The 21602-nt window shown below is 70.2% G+C and overlaps 1 protein-coding gene across 2 annotated transcripts; it reads left to right on the top strand.

Annotated features, from left to right (window-relative positions):
• Positions 1-5665: 5665 nt before the first annotated feature.
• CBS (cystathionine beta-synthase) lies at positions 5666-15940 on the top strand (the record flags this gene model as incomplete). Of its 2 annotated transcripts, none has more annotated exons than XM_084231846.1 (15): positions 5666-5874; positions 7891-7997; positions 8555-8689; positions 9001-9080; positions 9158-9292; positions 9401-9470; positions 10271-10362; positions 10914-11039; positions 11341-11425; positions 12366-12471; positions 12888-12962; positions 13055-13189; positions 13470-13578; positions 15466-15550; positions 15822-15940. In XM_084231846.1, the coding sequence occupies 15 exons, from the start codon at positions 5666-5668 to the stop codon at positions 15938-15940; spliced, it is 1668 nt and encodes a 555-aa protein (XP_084087972.1). The 2 variants fall into 2 exon arrangements, with proteins under 2 accessions (XP_084087972.1, XP_084087973.1); XM_084231847.1 differs by having other exon boundaries at positions 15466-15554; positions 15832-15940.
• Between the last annotated feature and the right edge of the window lie 5662 nt (positions 15941-21602).

Raw genomic sequence — 21602 nt, 5'->3', positions numbered from 1 at the left:
CAGCCTCTGCAGCACGAGTTCCATCCCCGCCCGGGGAGCAACCACAGGGCGCCGCAGGCCTCTCCTGCCTCCCCGCTGCTCCCCTCAGCAGGGGATTTCAGGGGATCCACCTGTTCTGCTCCCCACTCTGTCTCTGGGGAGTCGTCTCACCCCCCACGCCTCTGGCCTGCACCCCAGCTCTTGTGTGCATGAATAAATAAATCTAAAAAAAAAACAAGTCCGTGCCGGTGCCGCGCCGTCAGAAGTGGACAGACGGGGAAGGGGCACTCGCGGGCCTCCGCCGCGCCCAGGCATCCCCCGACATAGCAGCCGCGGGGTGGGGCGGGGCGGGCAGCACCGAGCAGGTCGCTGTGAGGTCGCAGTGAGCGCGTGAGGACGGGACACCCCGGCTGTGCCGGGAAGGGGAAGGGCAGATGGGACACAGGAGGGCAGGCTCCCCGGGGGTGCCCCAAGCACAGGCAGGCTGCGGGGCTCCTGCCCACGCCTGGGGTGCATGAGGCTCCAGCCGCTGTGGTGGCCGGTGGCCCGTTTCTCAACAGGCTAAACAGCAGGGCCGCGACCCCTCAGCGCCACCCCCAGGGCCCACCCCAGGGGGACATCCGAAAACAGGATCCTGCCCACAAGGCACTGCCTCGCAGCACCACGCCCGCTGACCGGGCCGGAGTCCAACCTCACACTGCACTTCCCTGGCCTGTGAGAACGCACGCAGCCCTGCTGGGGCTCCCGCGCCCCCCACCCTGCGACAGCCGGTCCCCCCGCCCCCCTTGAAGGCTGGTCTCCGCCCCCGCCCCTTGACAGCCCGTCCCCGCGCCCCCCATGATGGGGAAGGTCCCCACCCCACCCCCACGGCCAGTCCCCGCGCCCCACTTAGGACGCAGACTGGCAGACTCTGGATCGGGTCATAGTTTTGTATCAATGGTCACCCCATTAGTTCATCTTTCAGCACCTCATTGATTTTGAGCCTTTTTAGCTTAATTCTTGAAGCTGACGGTGTGTTGCGACTTTGGGAAACAATTTTGTTTTTAGGAAACACACAGGAAGAATTTAGCGGCAGTTGCGTGTCTGTAACTACTGTGAGACCCCCAGAAAGCCAGACGGGCAGACAGACAGGAGACAGGTGGGTAGTAGGTGACGGCCAGAGGGTCGGTGGCTGCTGGGAGGATGGACAGACGGCAGAGGACACACACAGAGAGAATGTAATAAAAGGATGTTTGTGTGTTTTTTTAAGATGTATTTATTTGTGCACACAAGAGCTGGGGTGCAGGCCAGAGGCGTGGGGGGTGAGAGTGTTATAGGGCAGCCCCGATATTGAACGGGTTCCTGGCTGTGGGTCCTCACCCGCGCGCTTACAAGGGACTTAGGAATACTCCACTGCAGGCTCACACAGAAGGTTCATAAAAGGTTTATTTCCAAGGGAAAAGGAAAGAAGGAAAATGGACAACTCAGGGAGAAACTAGGGAAATAAAGTCTTTCATGCGTCCTACCCGATCCGCCGACCTGGAAACCCAGTCACTCTCCGAGCTGGCCCGACGCTGCGAGCTGGCGGGGAGCCAAAATGGGGAACCCCCAAAGCCCACGTGTCTGGCTTTATACCCACCTGGCTGCTTCACCCCACCCTCAGGTCCCAGCCACCTTCCCTTGGGTGGGGATGGGATGTGGAGTTCCCAGTGTCTTTGGCTTTGGCCTGGGGTGGGGGTGGAGTCCACGAAGCCTGCATGGGATTAGCTTTAGGACAGCCTTTTCCCCCTAACAGGAGGACTCCCCAGAGACAGAGTGGGGAGCAGGACAGGCGATCTACTGAAGTCCACCGCTGAGGGGAGGCCTGCCGCGCCGTGTGGGTAGCTCCCCGGCTGGCCAGAGACGGAGCCCGCGCTGCAGAGGATCGCTGTGCTAACCCGCTGCGCCCCCGGGCCGGTAACATAAAGTTTCCATCTGGGAAGCGGATGGAGGGCAGCTGGGGATCCCCGGGCTGTTCTCGCTGCTTCTGGACAGGCTGGTACTGGCAGGACACAAACATGCTACACTGGGCGTCCCTGACAGGCGGAGCCTCAAGTGCTGCCCCCCAGGCCTGGGGCAGGAGCCGGAATGTAGGGCCCCCCCCCCAGCTCCTCCAGGCTGGGTGTGGCGCCCTCCCTCCTGCATCCTTCCATCCCAGGGGCCCCTGTGCGGACAGCCCGGGCCGCACGCCCGGATTCCAGGGCTGCGGGAGATCAGGGTGTGGGGTGGACTGGGGTCGGGGCGAGGGTGGGGGGGACCCACCCGGAACGGATGACGCGGCTGAGCCAAAGCTCCCAGCCCAGACATGGGCACCCGCGTCCCTGGCCGCCCGCGTCCCTGGCCGCCCGCTCGGACCAAGGCCGCCTGTTCGACCCCTGCTCCTGGCTGCGGCAGCCCCTGCCCCTGGGGGTGCCGCCCCCCCAACAAGAGGAGGGTCCTGGGGCAGCGCCAGGGTCACGTGCAGAGACTTTGACGATCTGCGCTCCCACCCCCCCCCCCCCCCCCCCGTGGGCTGCGGCCTCGAGTGTCACCGTGGCCGCGGGGCGCCCGGCCTGCGCCCACCCAGGGCTGCTTCTGGGCCCCCCCCCGCGGCCCCTGACCGTTCCCCGGGCGCCCGGGCGCGGGAGGCGCAGGGAGGCGGCGGGAGGCTCCAGGGGTGCGTTGGGGCCGCTGGAGACGCCCCGCAGGCCGGGGCCCCCCGACCGCCCCTCGCTGGCCGCGCGGGCCGGGCCGGGCCGGAGCGTCTGTCCCAGCGCGGTGCCGCCCTCGGCCCAGGTCGCGGCTCAGCCCCCGGGGACGGCCGGGCAGCGCCCCAGAAGCCGGAGGGGGGCGGGGAGGCCCCGGGGAGCAGCCCCGCCCCCCAGGGGACACGATTTCCGAGCGCGTCGACAACGGTCATCGCACCCCGCAGGGGGCCGCGGCCGGGCAGGACGGACGGACGGACGGACAGCGGGTACCGGCGTCCACCGCCGCGGGGTGCGGGGAGGGGCGGGGTCCGGGGGGTCCGGCGGGGCGGGCCGGGGGAGGGGCGGGGTCCCCGGGGGGCGGGCCGGCGGGGTGGGGGCGGGGCGGGGTCCCCGGGGCGGGCGGGGTCTCGGGCGGTGTTGGGGGCGGGGCGAGCGGGCCGGGCTCGGCCCCGGGATTGGCCGGCGCCGGCCCCCGCCCCCGCCGTCCGCCAATCGCCTCCGCCGCCCCCGGCCCCGCCCCCGCCCCGGCCCCGCCCCCCGCCCCGGGTCCGGGTCCCGCAGCCGCCGCCCGCCGCCCGCCCGCCCGCCGCCGCCGCGTCCAGGTGAGCCCCCGCCTCGTCCCGGGCCGCGGGGCCCCAGCCCCCCGGGCCCCCCCGGGCCCCCCCGGGCCGCCGGGCCTGTCCCCCCCGGGCCGGTCCCCCGCCGGAGCCGGGCCGGAGCGTGCACGTGGCCTGCGCCCCCCGGGGCGCCCCAAGTCCCCGCGCGGAGCGGCCGGGCCGGGCCGGGGCTGCTCGGGGCGCGGGGCTCGCGGAGCGCGCTCTGCCCGGAGGGGCGGGGGGCGCCTCCGCCGCGTCCTGGAAGCGGGGTGCCGGCCCCCCCAGCCCGGCCGGCGGAGCGGACGGCGGGAGGGGCGGGGGGGGCGCAGGGCCCTCGCCCCCGAGCGCGGCTCGGGCGTCTCCCAGAGCCGGCCCCCGTGTCGCTCCCTCCCGCGGGCGGGCCCCGAGGCCTCCAGATGCACTGTGGGGTCCCCGTGTCCCCCTGGAGTCCCCCCTTTTCAGCGGGAGCCGCCCTGAGGGCCCTCGGCCCTCGCCCGTGCCCCCTGGGCGCGCCCTGGGGTGTCGTGGCCGCGGGAGGCCTAAGGTGCGGCGGGAGCCCGGGAGCGCGCGCCAGGTGAGCGCCAGGTGAGGCCAGGTGAGGCCAGGTGAAGCCAGGTGAGCCCCCCCCACGCACCTGCGTCGCGGGGCGGGGCGGGGCGGCGCGGGGCGGGGCGGGGCGGGGCGGCGCGGCCGCGGGTAGGATCCCTGCGCCGCAGGGGCCGCCGGGTTCCTTTGGCTTCTGGGGCGCCCTGGTCAGTTTCCATCTGCGCGCCCCGCAGTCCCGCCGGGTCACAGGTTGCGCCAGAGCCGGGCAGGCCGCCGAGGAGGAGGCCGCGGCCGGGGCGCCCGGGCGTCTGCTCAGCCCGGGCCTGTCGGGCTGGGCGGGTCGCCAGGCCCAGAGCCACCCCCTCTCCATCACCCCAGGGCAGAGCCAGGTGGGGGGTCGCTGTCCCGCCTGAGGCGGAGGCGCCGTGGGCAGCCCCGCAGCCCGCAGCCCGCAGCCCCGCGGCTTGGGGCGCTGAGGGGGGCTGAGCTGGAGGAGTCGTGAGTCCAAGACCTGGAAGGGCTCCGGGCACCCGGGCCACGAGGTTTCTCCGGCAGGCAGCTGGGGGGTGACTGCAGAGGCTGGGGAGTCCCAGCCTCCCTGCTGGGCTGGCCACTCTTCTGGTGGGCGGTACCAGTGCCCAGCGGGCACCCGGGACTTTCCACACAATGCGCCTCGAAGCCTCTGGGGAGCAGGAGGGCAAGGCTGCCTCCCGCGGGGCGTGGCGGGTGCACAGGTGAGCCCCCCGGGCCATGAGCGCCACGCAGGACCCTCAGGACCTGCGCCCACCGGCCGCGGCCCGGGAAGCAGGAGCCCTGGGTTGATAGGCTGTGTGGGGAGACGCGCCCCCTCACCGGGTGGCCCGCCCGGCACAGCCGACACCCCTTGGTTGGTCAGTGTCCAGCCCCGCTTGCTCCACTTCCTCGGCCCCCCCAGCCCGCGCCTGCTCCCGTCCGGGAAACGCCCCGTCTGCCTGCGGGCTCCAGAGCCGCCCGCCCAGTGGAGTGAGGGGCTGAGGGGCCCCCGACCAGCCCTGGCTCCCCGGCGGTGCGGCCATGGGGGGTGGCCCTGGCTCCCCCGCGGCGCGGCCGTGGCTTGAGGCCGTGCCGAAACACGTGGCAGCTGGCTGTCCCCGCTCACGCCCCAGACTCGGCCCCTGGAGCGGAGGGGCCCTCCCCGCCCCGCCTCGGGTCTCCTTTCTGCCTCTGGGCCCGCGGGGCGAGTCGGCTCCTTTCACTTAACACAAAACGGGTCCTTATGTCGAAACTTGATTCTTTTTTGGGGTGTCGGGGGGGGAAATGTCTATCTCCACTTTCTGCCCTTTTATTTCCATCGCGCACAGACGCTCTTCTGCGCGCCGCCTCCTTGGGAATCGCTGACCCGGGCACGTGGCGCGGCTGTAAGGGCCCGCGCGCTGCTGGGGCTCCCCGCGCTGCCCCGGGGCCGCAGCTGTCGCCTGGCCGAGCCTCCGGCTTTTAGGGAGCAGCGTCTGCTCCCGCGTCGGGACAAATCCATTCCTTTCACAGCCAAACACTTCTCCACGGCACGCGCGGCCAGTTGGCTGCTGACTCGTCCCCGCATCTTGGCTTTGCGCACGCCCTGCCCGGACGCGGAGGCAAATACCCGCTTCCCCGCTGTGGGCTGTGTGCCCGGGCCAGGATGGCGCGCCCCTTGTTGGTTCCACACTCGGCCTTTCCAGAACCCTCCCAGCTGTTTCCCAGCAGCTGGGCCTGCGCTCGCTGCCTGTTCTTGCTGAGCTGAGCACGCGGTGCCCCATGCCAGAGGGGCCGGCGCCCCACGCATCAGCCCCCACTGATAGCGCTTCCCCCCCAGGTGCCAGCATGCCATCTGAGAAACCCCAGCCCGAAGAGGGGTCTGCAGGGTGCCCCCACCTCTCAGGGGCACGCTCAGAGAAGGGGAGCCTGGAGACAGGGCCCCTGGGGGACACAGGGGCCAAGGAGCGCCTGTGGATCCGACCCGACACCCCAAGCAGGTGCTCCTGGAAGCTGGGCCGGCCGGCCTCCGACTCCCCGCACCACCACACCGCCCCGTAAGTCGCTGCTTGTCGCATCCAGGGCCTGTCCTCTCCGGGAGAGGGTGGGGGGGGTCACCCGGAAGCCACACAGTCCTGCAGACCAGGTGACCCTCCCCGTGGTCACTCTGGATGGATGGCGAGCTGGGGGCACTTACAGATGAGCTGCCTGGGGCTGGGAGAGGCCCGGGCCCACTGTGTCGGGGCCAGCGGCCGGGACAGGGCTGAACGGACGGGACTGTCCCCGGCGAGTGGCCAGCTGCAGCGAGGCCTCTTGGTGGTGCGTCTGGGCGCAGCACGGGACTGAGGTCCTGTCTGCTTTCTGCGGACACTGGGTCGTGGACACTGCAGGGCCTGGGATCCTTTCTTCTCCTGAGCCCGTTTTGGGGACAGACCCGCGGGACGGCTGGACCATGCCAGCTGGGCCCTCCGCTGCTGTCCAGCCCACATGGGGCCTCACTGCCAAAACCAGCCCGAGGAGCGCCTGGAAGGCCTGGGCCAGGCTGATGCGGGCAGGAGGGAGACTCCAGGGCCCTGGCGCCTGGCTCTGGGGCAGGGGGCGCAAGGCCTGGCCGGCCCCGCAGTGACGGCCCCACACTTGTGCCTGATGCATGGCCCCTCAGCCCCCTTAAAGGCCCTGCAGGGTCTGCTGTGCCCCTCGAACCTGGAGCACTGCCCGCTGGCCCCCACCAGGAACACAGGCAGGTGGTCTGGGGTCCTTGAGGAGGTGAACCTCTGGAGCTGGCCATCCTGGGGACCTGCTGGGGTGTGCCCCACGGGTGATGAGGGGCCCAGTGGGCGTGGGGGAGGCTTTGGAGCTGCTGGTGGATGGACCCATGGTGCTGGCCAGTGGGGACCTGGGAAGGCGATTCCAGTCGATTCCCAGGGCTCGACCCAGGCAGCACAGCAGTGGGGGGGTTCAGCCTCTCCGTGGTGAGACGCAGGGCAGGGGTGTCCTCTGGGAGGTCCTGGCTGTCCAGAGGACAACTGAGGTATTACCCCCAGGGCAGCCTTCTCGGGTGACCACCTGCCACCTGGGCCTGGCACTGAGTCAGGAACCCCGAGTTCTCTGCCTGCCCCTACGTCCTGCCCAGCAGGCTGGGCCTTGCTCCCCTGCTGGCCCCCACAGCCTGGGCTGGCCCCGCCCTCCCCTCCCAGGCCTCTGCCCTGCTGTCCGGCTTTGGCTTTAACTAGTTAATGAATCAACCCACGTCGCGGGCCTGGCCTCCCTCCAAGGCCGGCCAGGTCAGGAGCCCTTTGCCCCCGGCCCGTTTTCCCTGCACCCCCACCTTGCCAAGCCTGCCCCAGGGTGGCCCGGGGGCTGTTCAAGCTCCTCTCTGCACCCCAGCAGCGGGGCAGGAGTCCCTGCCACTCTGGACGGCACCGATTCCCGCCCGGGCAGGGCCAGCGGTCAGTGGTCCTGGGCTCTTGGCCTGGGGCTGCCCCAGCCCTGTGCCCAGCAGGTGGGGGAACAGGCCGGGGGCGGTTGAGGACAAGGAGAGGGGGACGGCTCCACGTCGTGGCTCACCCGGACAGGCTCCCCACCTTGAGGGGTGGGAGGGGCTGTGGAGAGGCGGTGGGCGCGGACATTCCTTTCTGTGCCTGGAGACCCCCTGGGGCTCGTCCTGACCCTGACCCCAAGGGCAGAGTGACCAGCGGCTCTGTCCACATACCCAGCGCTGCTTTCTGGGCATACTGGGCGCGGCATCGGGGGCCGAGGGGCCTGGGCCAGGGTCAACACCGTGCTCAGAGGGGGGCCTAGCGCGGGCGGGGGCCCAGGACGCGCATGGACGGCGTGGTGGTCCAGGAACAGCCTCTGAACAGACAGGCCGCGCCGCCCAGCTCAGCCCTGTCGCTCTGCCTTTCTTGTCCGGAGTTTCACGCCAAGAAGTCGTGCCCATAACCGAGGCCCTGACCCTTCCCGAGCTGTCACCATTGGCGGCTTCTGCCGCTCTGGGCCCAGCACTGTCTCTGCCTCTGTCCTTGGTTTCCTCGGCCTGTGCTTTCTGAATGACTGTGCACCCTCTGTCTCAGGGCAAGCACCCCCAAGGTCTTGCCAGATATCCTGAAGAAAATCGGGAACACCCCCATGGTGAGGGTCAACAAGATTGGGAAGAACTTTGGCCTCAAGTGCGAGCTCCGTGAGTACCTGCCTGTCCGGCCCTGGTGCGGGAGGCGCCGTCAGGCCAGGGCGGGGTCACTGGTGAGGGACCAGGGTCAGGCAGGCGAGGCGTCCCCGCAGGTGACACAGGGAGCTGGCGGAGCCTGCCACCCACACCCATGGTCCGCCAGCAGGCGACACCCCCAGACACACACGTGCACTCGCACTCACACCCGACAGAGCACGCACACACGTGGCGCATTATGCGTGGGGAGCCCGCGGGAGGGGGCCACAGGGAAGGCGGGGGGCTGCCGGCACAGGGGGGGAGGCTGAGCCCGGCATGGCCATAGGACTCTGCTACCTGGCAGGACCCTGGGTGAGACCCGGCGCCCGCCCTCCTGCCCCCTGCACGGACCCAGTGCCCTCACGCGCCTAGCGGGGCTGGGTGGGGCCTGTGCCCCCGGGTGCAGGTGCCCTCTGCGACCACAGATCCAGGCGCCATTCCAGAGCCAGCTGGGACAGGCTGCCTCGGGGTGTTATGATATGGGGGTGAGGCACCCCCGAGCTCTCGGCCTCTGACTCTTGTCTGGCCCCCAGTGGCCAAGTGTGAGTTCTTCAACGCGGGCGGGAGCGTGAAGGACCGGATCAGCCTGCGGATGATTGAGGATGCGGAGCGGGCCGGGACCCTGAAGCCGGGGGACACCATCATTGAGCCCACGTCCGGGAACACAGGTGGGTGCGGGCAGAGCCCTCCCGCCCCGCCCCCGGGAGCACCGGCCACCGGCTGTGCCTGCACAGCTCCAGGCACCGGCCAGCCGCACCTAGGGGGAGAGTCTTGGTTTCCTGGTGACAGCCCCGGCCTGGCGGGCGGCCGGAGAGCCTACCGAGCGGCGCCGGCAGGCCGCTGTCCTGGGGCCTCTCTCCTGACGCCGCGTCTGAGGCGTCAGGAGCTCCGTGACCCTCCCGGCCCGGCCCTCTGGAGGGGTGGGGGACAGGCGTGCGAGGCAGGGCGGCCAAGGCCCTCTCATGCCCGTGGCCCGCAGGCATCGGGCTGGCCCTGGCCGCCGCGGTGAAGGGCTACCGCTGCATCATCGTGATGCCCGAGAAGATGAGCCTGGAGAAGGTAGGTGCGGGGAAGTGGGGGGGGGGGTCCCACTGCTGCCCTGCGGCAGCCGCCCACAAAAGCCTGCTCCCCGCCAGGTGGACGTCCTGCGCGCCCTGGGAGCCGAGATCGTGCGGACCCCCACCAGTGCCAGGTTCGACTCCCCAGAGTCGCACGTGGGGGTGGCGTGGAAGCTGAAGAACGAGATCCCCAATTCCCACATCCTGGACCAGGTGCGACACCCGACAGGCAGCCCAGGGGCGGCCCAGGTGGGGGCTGGCAGGGCGGCTGCTGCCCGCTCAGGCCCTGTCCTCACCGGGCGCCCCCGCTGCTCCGCACAGTACCGCAACGCCAGCAACCCCCTGGCGCACTACGACACCACGGCCGAGGAGATCCTGCAGCAGTGTGACGGTGCGAGCCCCCCGCGGTCCCCCCGACTGCCCAGCTGGTCGCCCGGACAAGCCCCTTAGCCTTTCCCTGGCAACCTCCGGCTCATCCTTCCCAACCAGCCGGAACGTGCCCGCTCTGCAAGGGGCTTCCGGAGCCCTCTCCTCCCGGCTCCCCGGCCCGCCCGCCCCCTCCGTCCCTCCCGTGTCGCGGGGGATGGTTTGTGGCCCAGTGGCCTCCCTGGGGCTCCTGAGTGCGGAGGGCGCTGGCTCTGGCCCGGGCGACACTGGCCGGCACTTGGCGTCCAGCCCCGGCTTGGGTGCTGAGCTCGGCACCCGGGTGTCCTCGCCTGTGCAACCAGGCGATGCAGGAATCGCTCGCGTCCTGCACGGACAGGAAGTCCCTGGACACTTCTCCACACGCCCAGTGCCAGGGCCGGGGAGTCGGCACTCTCTGCGGGCTGTTTCCCTGAGTGATTCTGGGGAGCCGCTGCGGGGAGGCTGGTGGCGTGAGGGGCAGGCCAGGGCAACCCTGTGCGGGAGGGCGGGCTGGACGTGCGAGGCACTCGCGCTGGCAGAGGCAGCCCTGCACGGGCACGGATCCCCCACTGGCCGGTCTGCGGGAGCCTGCCTGGCCCGGCTGCCACCTGGGGTCGAGAGGTGCCTTGTAGGCAGGGCAAGGCCAGTGAGCCCCACGCCCGTCCCCCATGGGCAGCTTCCCTGTTGGGCCCTTTGCGCCCTCACGCCAGGGGAGCAGGTCTAACGGAGGGGGATGGCAGGCCAGTGAGGGCCCAAGAGCCTTCTCCAACGAGGCTCCCCCCTCAGGGAAGCTGGACATGCTGGTGGCCTCCGCGGGCACGGGCGGCACCATCACCGGCATCGCCAGGAAGCTGAAGGAGAAGTGCCCTGGATGCCAGGTGAGTGGCCGGGCTGGGGGCGATGGGCACCCACTTGTCCGGGGAGCCGGGCCAGGCCCCGTGTTTCCCGTGGCCCGACTGCAGCAGGAGGTGCGCTCCCCGCCCGGCACGGCCTCCGCTTTGGAGCAGAGTTCTCACTCCAGACATCTCTGCTTCGACACCGTCCAGTCCAAGCCGGTGGATGAACCACCCACCTCCTCGCCGGGCGGGGCAGTCATGTGGGGGCCTCCGAGGGCCTCCCCAGGACTCTGAGCTCTCGGGCTCGGTGCCGTGTCACCCTGCCCGGAGCGCCGCGTTCAGGAGAGCCCCAGCGCCACCCCGCCCCCAAAGGCTCCGGCTGTTGCGGGCGCCCACCCAGAGCTCCCCGGACACTGCCCCACACGGGTCGTGCCCTCTGCTACTCCGAGGGACCCCAGGCGCTGCTGCCTGCCCCATTCCTGGCCTGGGCCTCTGGGTTTCGAGGCCCGGACGGGGCTGCACCCCATGGGCAGATGGCCGGGGCGCTTGCTGCATCTGCCGGCGTCAGACAAGCCCGGCCCTGCCGCCCGCAGATCATCGGGGTGGACCCCGAAGGCTCCATCCTCGCGGAGCCCGAGGAGCTGAACCAGACGGAGCAGACGGCCTACGAGGTGGAGGGGATCGGCTACGACTTCATCCCCACGGTGCTGGACAGGGCGGTAGGCATCCGCCCCCGGGCGCAGGCGTCCCGCTGAGGGGCCAGGAAGGGACAGGCTGAGCGGGGGCCCCGCTGGCAGGGATGCTGGTGGGGCTGCTCTCTCCCAGCACCTGTGCCCAGTGGGGGGGCAGCACGTGGACCCCAAGGACCGGAGGGGCTCTGGTTAGGCCCTGGAGGCGCTGGCCACAGGTGCGGGTGGCCGGCCCCGGTCGGTGGCACCGGGAGAGTTGGGGGTCGGGCTGCTGGCAGACTGGGGCTCCCCTGGGGCTCCGGAGCCGACGCCGCCTGGGTCCCGCCCGCAGGTGGTGGACAAGTGGTTCAAGAGCAACGACGCAGAGGCCTTCGCCTTCGCCCGCATGCTGATCGCCCAGGAGGGGCTGCTGTGCGGTGAGCAGGGCAGGGTGGGGCAGGGTGCGGCCCTCATCCGAGCCACCCGCCAGCAGCGCTCCCAGGCCCGGGGGGCAGCCTGCCGTGCCCCGTCGGCGGGGTCCCCTCCCTGCGAGGGCAGGGCCGAGGTGCAGGCATTGCTGCTCCAGGCGCACCTGAGCGGGTCAGCGTTCCCCTGAGGAGGGGCAGGGCCAGGTGAGCCCCTGGGGCCGTGGCTTCGGGCCCCTGCACCGGCGTCCACCCCAGCGTGGCCCTGCCCGGAGCACCCGACCGCTGCAGCCACCTCATCCAAGGCGGCCCCGGGGCTGGGGCCACCCTGGGGGCTGGAGGGTCTGGTGCCCTCGCCAGGACCTCCCCCGTGGCGGCTCAGAACTGTCCACACCAGCCAGGAGGCCTTCAGATCTGGGGTGCCTGGGGAAGGGTGCCCCATCTTTGAGCACTTTGCGGCATGTGACTTGGGGTGTCAGGAGCGTGCCTTCCTCTAGGGGCGCATGGGGACATGGGGGAGCCACTCAGCGTGGCTGCCCCCGCCCCTGCCTAAGGAGCAGCTGCCTCTGCCCGAGGTCTCCAGACCCAGACCCCCCCGGGCGCCTCAGGCCCCTGGTTTTTGGGTGCAGCCTTCAGTGGGAAGCAAGCCTGAGGGTCCACGCGGGGGGCACACTCGGGGCTGCTCTGCGCCCCTCAGCCTGAGCCGGGAGGGGCGGCGCTTGGGCTCCGTCCACCAGGCGCTTTCCCCGGGACCAGCCCCGGCCCCGTCTGCTCCGGGTCTCTGCCGCTTTGCAGCGTCTGGCGTGGCCCGGAGCAGAGCTGGCGCTCGGCCACGGAGGGGAGCCGGGGAAGCTGGGGCCTCGCAGCCGCGGTGCCGGCCCCCGGGGGCGCGTGGGCAGCACCCCCCGCTCCTCCCGGCGAGACCGGCCGCCCTGACTCCGCCCTCCCGCAGGGGGCAGCTCTGGCAGTGTCCTGGCCGTGGCGGTGAAGGCCGCCCAGCAGCTGCGGGAGGGCCAGCGCTGCGTGGTCATCCTGCCCGACTCCGTGCGGAACTACATGTAAGGGCTCCGCCGCGTCCCCAGGCCCTGCGTCCCCCGGGCCTCCGTCCCAGCCGCCCGAGGCCTGCAGGACCGGGGCGGGGGGGCAGGCGGAGCCGGGACGCCCGCGAGTGAGCTGGGGGCAGTGTCGGTGGTGGAGTGAGGCCTGGAGGCCATTCCTGCTCCGGTCACCGGCCCAGCCTCCTTTTTGGTGTCCTTGAATGGGCCCAGGAGGGGGCTCTCCCCAGGGGTCCCAAAGAGACAGGGTGCCTTGGCTCCGAGCTCGCGGCCCCGCCCAGCTGCGCGTGACCCGACTCCCTTCTGCCTGTGCCGCCGCCGGGGGCCTGCCTGTGGGAGGAGGGCGCTGGGCTCCCGACAACGGTCCCTGGGTGGCGGGGGCAAGCCTGCGCCCAGCCCTGGCCGCCCGGTGCCTGCAGGTCCAAGTTCCTGAGTGACAAGTGGATGCTGCAGAAGGGCTTCCTGCAGGAGGACCTGGCGGCCAAGCGGCCATGGTAAGCACGCCCGTGGGGCTGCCGGTGCGGGCCCCGCCCCGAGGCTCCTGCAGGGGCCGGCCGGCCCGTCACGCCCGCTCCCACCCATGCAGGTGGTGGCATGTCCAGGTGCAGGAGCTGAGCCTGTCGGCCCCGCTGACCGTGCTGCCCTCGGTCACCTGCAAGCACACCATTGAGGTTCTACGCCAGAAGGGCTTCGACCAGGCGCCCGTGGTGGACGACTCGGGGTCTGTCCTGCCCGGCTCCCTCCCCGCACAGCCCCCAAGGGCCACGTGGTCTCGAGTCCCAGCGGGTTGGGGGTGGGGGCCACTGGTCCACCCCAGGGCCCCGCGTCCTCCCTCCGGCTCTCCCGGCTGCCCCAGCCCCGGGAGTCCTGCATCCCTAGACACTGCCGACGGCCGCCCTCAGCACCACAGCAGACACCGAAGGTCCTGGGGGCAGGGGGCAGCTCATGGCAGCTGGCGGGTGCCCCAGGGCGGCCCTGAGCCTGTGCTGCCCACTCCGCAGGGCGATCCTGGGCATGGTGACTCTGGGGAGCATGCTGTCCAGCCTGCTCGCGGGCAAGGTCCAGCCGTCCGACCAAGTCCGCAAAGTCATCTACCGGCAGTTCAAGCAGGTAGGAGCCACCCGTGGGCGCCCCTGACCCTGCACACCCCAGAGCGCAGCCTGCTCTGGCCGCCCCATCGGAGCCAGAGCCGCTCGCAGGTGGGGGGGCCTGTGAGGCCGGCGCCCACTGCGTCCTGACCGTGCCTGGCAGGGACGGGCCGTCCTGACCGCGTCCTGGTGGCGAGCCAGGCGGGCCTCTGCAGTGCCCGCGGCCGTGTCCCGTCCGTGCCTAAGCACAAGATCTGGGGGCGCAGACCCCTCTGACCCTCTGGACGCAGGTGTGGATTCGCCTGTCCTCCCTGCCCCACACTCCCGCTCACGCTCACGCTCACACTCACACGGCTGAAATATCCGCAGTCTGGAGCTCCCCAGCCCGTGGCCACCTGGGACCTGAGGCTGCAGGAGACACGCTGGGGCCCTGCTGGGCCTGCCGCCCACTCTCGTGCCGGCACCAGCTTGCCGCCTCTGCAGTGTCCCGCTGGCCCGACTCGCCTCGCCCCTCCCCTGCAGGTCTCAGCCCTCCGCCCCCAGCCCCGTGTTGCTCCCCAGAGCCCTCGCGCTCGTGTCTCCCGTGTGTCCCAGCGTTTGCCCCTGCCAGACTGGCCCTGTCCGCGCTGGAGCGGCTCCTCCCCAGCCTGTGGGGGCTCCTGCCCGTGGGCCACACGTGGCTGTCTGGCTGCAGCCCTGGGCCAGGTGCTCTGGTTGGGCCCCCGCTGCGGGCACCGGTCCTGGCGCAGCCTCCTGTCCTCGGCGGTGGCTCTGCTGGTTCCAAGTGGGCAGACCGAGAGGCCGCGGCTGGCTGCTTTGCCCCCCCTCCTAGGGGCCGTCAGACCAACTGTCACACCTGGGCCCCCAGCCATGCCTGGCCCCTGCCGGTGCCCACGGGGCCCCGGTGCTGTCCCGGGCCTCAGGCCGCAGCCCTGGGCCCCAGGCGGGTTCAGATGGGCCGGGTGGCCTTGGGCCACGCCCAGGCTTCCGGTCTCCTGGGCTCCCCTCTGCCCTCTCCCGGGGTCCTGGTCCCTCACCCTGATTCTCCCAGCGAGAGGGGAGAATCCCCTCCGACCCATGTTTCCCTGGCCTGGGGAGCTCACGCCTCTCCATGGGGAAATCGCCTCATTGCCAGGGTCCAAACAGAAAGGACTCGAGCCGGTGGGTCCAGTGGTCAGTTCTGGTGTGGCTAATTGTGGTTCGGAAAACGCCCATGGGCCTCCCAGCCCAGGCCGATGCTCCTGCTGCGTCCCGGGCTGCGCACGCAGCCCCTGTGGCCTGCCCCGGGTGCTGAGGGCGGAGCTACGGGCAGAGACTCCAGGCCCTTCAAGGGTCTGCCCGCACCCGCAGGCAGTGACCGCGTGCCCGGGAGTTGACGCCTGCAGGAAGCTGGCTGTGACCGGCAGCCAGATGAGGCCGCGTGGGCCCCGGGCTGCCCACTGCCCCGGTCCCGCTGCTTTCAGAATGCCAAGTGGCCTGTCCACCCCGTCCTTCCCCGGCTTCCCGTGTGCCTGAGGAATCTTTCCTTTTTGAAATTCCTGATCATTTAAAACCAGAAAGAACTGGCATCACGTGCGCTGAGTCAGCCCCCGTGGCCGGAGAGCCCAGACGCCATACCCGGGGCCTGGAGACAGACCTCGGGGCGAGGCACCTCCCGGAGGGTGGCCGCGCCCCAGCTCCCTGTGCCCCCACGCTGGTCTCACCAGCTGTGTCTTTCTCGAAAACCCAAGAGGACTCTCCGGGGAGGCCCAGCGGGCTCTCCACGCGGCCTGGCACTGTGCCCGTGTCTGGTGGGCTGAGCCCGGCCCCTGGTCACTGCGCCGCCCTCGGTCAGCAGAAGGCTGCGGGGGAGGGGCTGGGGCCGCGCCTCCTGCCGTCCGTCCGGGGCTGACGGCTGCTTCCCTTCCAGATCCGGCCGAGCGACCCGCTGGGCAAGCTCTCGGGCATCCTGGAGACCGACCACTTCGCGCTGGTGGTCCACGAGCAGCCCGGGCGTAAGTGGGGGCTGCGGACCTGGCGCCGGCCGGGGAGGCAGAGCTGCCCTCCTGGCCTTGGCCCAGGCGGGGGCTCTGTTCTGGGGACGCTGGGGTCCGGGGAGTGGCCATCCGACCGCTGTTCTGTCCTTGGCTGCACAGCGTGGGGCCAGGCTGGCCGGCCGTGGTGGGTGGCCTGGGGCTCCGCATGAGGCCCCCCTGGGCGGGCGCCCGGGCAGGCTGGGGCTCAGCTCTGTGTGGGGGCCCCCTCAGCGGCCTGTCCCCTCCGCAGACCCCCGCAGCGACCAGTCCAAGCGACAGGTGGTGTTCGGGGTCGTGACCGCCATCGACCTGCTCAACTTCATGGCTGCCCGGGAGCGGGAGCAGAAGGCGAAGCTGGGGAGCGCCTAGGCCCCCGCAAACGCGAGACAGACCGTGATCTCTGCCCCCACCCGCCTGGCTCCCGTGCCCCCGGTCCCTCCGGTGGCCGCGCTGCCCGGCGGAGCCCGTCCCGCCCGGCTGGCTCTGCGGAGATCTTGCCGACGCGGCCGGGGTTGAGGCAAGAAAGGGCCTTTTCTGGAGCTGCAGCCAGGAGGCCCAGGAAGCCGATCCCCGCGGGCCCCGGGGTGGTGCGGGCGGCTTGGGTGTCGGGTGTTTTAATTGAGGTGAAATCCGCGGAACGGACGAGGACATCTTCCAATCACAAATCGGCGCCCCACCCCCAGGCAGCGCGGCCGCGACCGGGCTCCGATTTCTCACCCCAAGTAGCAGCCGCTCCCCCGGCCACTGACCTGCCTCGGTCTGTGCCTTCCTGTTCGAGACCTTCCTATAAAGGGCATCACGCTCACGCGGCCTCGTGTCTGCTTGCGGCACGGCGTCCTCACGCTCTGACGGCCCTTCGCCCTCTCCCGGCTGCGGGGTGCCCCGCTGCAGCCACACGCCGGCGCAGCGCCACACGGGCCTTCCGCACCGGACCCCGGCGCCCAGGAACCAGCCTGTGGTGCTTGCGGGACGTCCCGAGACAGCCGCTGCCACCGCGTCGGCTCCCGGGGGCGGGGGGCGGGGGGTGCAGCCCACAGGCGTCTGGGAGGGGCAGTGCGGGCCATGGCAGGACGACGTCCCCCGCGGGGTGGCATGAGGGGCCCTGGGTGCCTGTGCTGCTCTGAGCTCGGGCTGACAGCAGAGGCCAGGCAGCTCCTTGCCGGGACGTTCTGGAAGGCACCACCAAAATAGAGCTAAACCAGGGAGAGGACGCGGGCTTCCCGGGTGGGGTCACAGAGGGCGCCCGGACGCGAGAAGGGGGCGCAGGGCAGGCAGCTGTGGGCGCCGCCAGGGGCGGGGCAGGGGGACACTGAGGGCGTCTGGTGCACGGGTCTGTGGCCGGGGCGGGGCGAGGGCCGACGTGGTCAGGTCTGTTCTGTCTGCGAGGAAGCTCTGCTCGTCAGGAGCCCTCAGCCGCAGGCCAGGCCGATGGGACGGTTCCATCGGCAGCAAAAGACCCAGACCTTTCTGTGTCCTCCACGCGCAGCTCCCAGGCGGCTGCTTCAGCACCGGCCACGACGCCCACGTCCCCAGGCGCGCAGGGAGCAGGAGGGGCAGATAAGGGTGCCCCTCCTCCCTTTGTCAACACTCGCACTTGGACCCCAGGGGGGGAGCACCCCCAGCACTCGGGGCGGCTTTGGGGAGGTTTGGAAAAAGGGCCCCTGCCCCACGCAGCCCTGGGCGCACACCTCGGGGAGTCCCCAGGGCTTGGATGTGAGGCAGCCCAGTGAGGCCTTTCCGGACCGGCATGCGGGCGGGGCGGGTGCTGTGGCCCGGGCCGCCCTGCCCCTTGGCCTGGCCTGGGGGCTGGGCCCTCCTAGCTGCAGGGGCGTGGGGTGGGCAGTGAGCTCTGCGCAGGTGCTGGGGCCCGCCTGAGGGGACGGGGGTGTGAGTCCAGAGAAGTCCCCGCAGGGCAGGCGCAGGCACTGGTTTCAATCTCCACCCTCCTCCACGCCCACCCGGCCGGCCGCCCTTCCTCAGGGCACCTCAGCAACGGCCCCGAGGCTCAGGACCGCGGTGCTTGGGTCCCGACCCAGGCTCGCCCCTGTGGCGGGGCCCTCCTCCCTGAGCTGGGGCGGGGGGCAGGGGCACGAGTGGCCAGCAGGAGGGCGCCCTTGGGTCCGCGGACACCTCGCCTCCAGGCCCCGTCCCACCCACACCCCGCGCCGTGCAGCAGCCAGGGCCGGGCGCCCCACAGCCTGTGGAGCAGACTCACTACCAGACCCCGGGCCGGACCCGGGGGGCTGCAGGAAGGGGGCTGGGCCGGGGTGGGGGGCGCTGTGGGGCTGAGCCGGCATGTGGAGGCAGCGCAGCCACGCCTGCCTGGGTGACGTGACTGGAGCAGCGGCCAGCGGCTCGTGACCCCTGGACGCCGTGTCCCCACAGGACCTGCTCACCACGTGCGCCGGGGGGTGTCTCCAGGGCTGGGACGACGGGTCCACGTGTGTTAGCAAGACCACAACTAAAGAACAGAGAAAGGCGAGTGGAGGGCTGGAGGGTTCTGGAAGCAGGCGGCCAGGCCTCCCGACAGCTGGGGCAGGGACCTTTGACGGCAGGAGCGAGGGCCAGGGAGGGCGTCCAGGCTGACAGGCCTGAGGGCGGGGAGGGCGGTCAGCGGGGGCAGCGGCCATCTCGGGCTTGGGCATGTGGGCCGCGCTCGGGATCCCGGCTGGGCAGCGTCCCGTGGAGGCCGGCTCGGGGGCCCGTGCGTGGGTGCCCGGATGGCTTGCCCCCGCCTCCCCCCACCACCGCCCCCGTGGTCTCACGGCCGTGATCCCGTCGTCGGGGAAGTCCCCAGGCTGGCAGGAGCGGTCAGAGCAGCAACGCCAGCCCCGCCGAGGCCAAGGAGGCGGCGCGACACGGCACTGCCCCGCGTGGTCAGAGGGTCGGGGAGGCAGCGGCTGGTGGCAGCAGCCCCAGGGCCACCGAGTGGGCGTGGTCCAGTCGTGGGCATGATGGGGACAGAGGGGGGAGGGGAGGGGTGTCCCCGGGGCTCCCCAGCTGGCTGGGGCTGGAGGAGTGTGGGCTGCCCCGGCAGGCCCCAGTGAACGAGCTCCCACGGCCAGGGGCCCAGCCTGCCGCTTACCAGGGTGACCCGGGCGGGCTGGACACTGGGCCTCAGAAGTCCTAAGTGCTCTAGTTGTAACTTAGAAGATGTGTGACGTGCAGTCATTCGTCAGCCGTTTCCCACGTGAGTGGGTAGAACTGAAATTTGCATTTTGAACCTGTATTTCCTGAAGTCATTTATTTATTTATGCGCACAAGAGCTGGGGTGCAGGGGGTGGAGGACTCCCCAGAGACAGAGCGGGGAGCAGAACAGGCGGGTCCACTGAAACACACTGCTGAGGGGAGCAGCGGGGAGACCGGAGGGGTCTGCTGCGCCGTGGGGGTCACTCCCTGGCTGGGGATGGAACTCGGGCTGCAGGGGCTGCAGCCAGCTTCACAGGCTGAGGCAACCCCTGCGCCCCCCGGGAGGCCCTTCCCTAAGTCAAGGGTTACAGCTTGAAAGGGGAAGACGGAGGAACCGCGCGTGTGGATGCCGAGAGAGCGCCAGCGGCCGGGGGTCGAGACTCCAGAGGACGACAGACCCGAGGCTGAAATCACACACGGCAGTGGCGGGCCGAGGGCCGAGGGCCGCAGGGGAAAAACGAGGGGAGTGAGGCCTCCCCGGGCCGTGCCCGCAGCCAGGACCGCGCCGGGAGCCGGGTGGGCCCATGGTGGCCACGTGGAGGGGCCCTGCCCGGACGGGGCTGCCCCACCCCACCAGGGCTAGATGCCGCCCGCGTCCTCCTGCCCAGCTCGGTCAAGAGAAGGGCACCTGGGGACGGCGCTGGGTGCCAGAAGCCAGTGGGCACCAACGCTGGCCGCATGCCTGGCCCAGACTCGGCTGGGACAGCAGCACCGGGCAGTGACCCCGCTCCTGCAGGGAGCCCTGGGCAGGGCCTGCACTCCGGCCTGATGGACGGTGGACAGGCCCATGGACACGTCTCCCTTCCTCGGCAGACGCGGTGCCAAGTGCGGCCCCTGGCGCGCCGGCTGCTCTCCGGCCAGGCCCCTGGGGCAGACGGCGCTTGGGCGTGCAGGCTGCTCGGGGCCCGCCCTGCCTTCGGCCATCACCCAACCATCGGCTCTCCCTCCCGCGTCCGAGCTCTGTCTTCCTCTCCTCACTGCCAGTCTTCTCCTTGAGCGTTCACAGGAACCCCCCTTCACCCTAAATCTTAACTCCCCCAGCTCTGCTGATACAAGGCCTGAGGGTGGGGCTGCACCAGGGTCACTCCTGACCGGCCCGGCCCTGACTGTCTCTCTCCGCTCACCCCCAGTGACGGCGGCACGCCGTGGGTGCTCTCTGAGCCGGGACACACCTTCTAAGCCCACTTCTCCCTTCCCGGGCAGCACTGGGGCCGAGCCGGCCGGGCCTCGGCCTAGTCTCCTCCTTGGACCAAGCGCTGACTCCACGCAGGGACGTCCATCAGGACAGCTCCTGTGACAAAGCGCCCCAGGGCGGCCGGGCTTAGAGCCCACAGAACACAGGAGGCCCCGGGGCCGTCTGAACGTCCGTCCTGGACACGCCAGCGCCCCTGGCTTGTGGCCACGACGCGGGCTGGGGGGCAGCACGTCTCTTCTCACTACTGTCACCCTGATTGCGTCGAGGATGAACAATGAAAACAACTGGATTTGTTTTCCTGGCAAGCCAGTGAGTAGCGGAGCACTCGAAGGGGAGGTCCCTGGAGATGTGGATGCAGCTGGAGGCCGCAGAGCAGCAGCCCTGCGCCCTGAGGTGGGGTTCGCTGCCAGCCCCATGTCCCAGCAGGACATGCCAGCAGCCTGCGTGTTTTACTTCAAACGGAAACGCACCGCGCGGTGACAGGAGTTTAGCGAATAAGACGGCCGTAAGGCATGTTTCTATTTTTAATTTTTTTGCTTGGATAAATCAATTGCTTCACAAAAATCCCTTTTAAAGACAACAATCCGAGAAAACATGTTACAGTATTCACATTTTAAAGATTGTCAGCTCCAGACCAAGCAGGCCCAGAAGAGGGGGCGTGCGGGCCGCGGTCCCTGGCGGCAGAGGCGGCGGAGCGGCCTGTGGGAAGGCAGGTGCCCGCTCTGCACGGCGGGGGCCACCCGGCGCCGTGTCCGCGGGCAGGACAGGCCCGTCCCCACCCTGGAGGGTAAGCCCGTCCCTACGCGGCGAGGCCGCGCCACTACCTGGAGCTCGGAGCTGGGGGGCCCGGCTGGAGCTGGTCTGGGGCCGGGGAAGCACCCGCCCCGGAGCACGGGCCCAGCACCCCTCCAGGACCCTCCCGAGCGGCAGACGGGGGTAGAGCTGCCCGTGCCGGATGCAGCTCAGCGCAGGCGTTTCAGGTGCTCTCGGCCCGTCACGGCTGCCCGAGGGCCCAGCTCGTTCAAGGGACCAGAGGACGGGCCTCGGGCCGTGCCCACCGCGGCCCCTCCCCGCAGCCCCCCCGTGCGTCCCTCCCACCAGAGGGGAGTCCACGGGGCGGGGAGGGCTGGCTTGCACAGGGCCTCATTTTCAAGAAGTCCAACCAAGACAATTTAAGTTAAAATGACCTTTTAAATTTATGCAGACTTGACTTAAAATAGTAAAAACGGTTTACAAATAAGGAATGCAATAGTTGCTTAAAAATGTTATTTTTTCCCCAAAAGAGCCGATAGTCGAATTTTTCTTTTAAAGCTCCCGAAATATTTAAAAAGAAATTTCTACGTATTTTGTGCTGCCTTCAAAGTTATCTGTGAAGCACTCTCGTGTAATTAACTCTAATTAATACACTTTTTTCGGGGGGGGGGGATGTCAGTTCCAGGAAAAAAATCTTTGTTAACTCAAAGTCTCCCTCAGTGTAATGCTGGTCCACAGCTGCCTGCCGCTGACCCTGGAGGACGGACGACAGCCAGGCCCCCAGAGGCCCACGGGCCGGGAGCCCCCAGGACGGCAGAGCCTCTCCCTGCACGTGGGGATCCCCTCTGCCGACGGAAGCGGGAACAAATCAAAACTGAAGTCCACGGAACAGGG

The sequence above is a fragment of the Talpa europaea genome (assembly GCF_964194135.1).
Source record: "Talpa europaea genome assembly, chromosome: 4".
NCBI classification, from domain to species: domain Eukaryota; kingdom Metazoa; phylum Chordata; class Mammalia; order Eulipotyphla; family Talpidae; genus Talpa; species Talpa europaea.
Note: the sequence above shows the minus strand (reverse complement) of the source record. Positions and strands in the feature narration are given on the sequence as shown.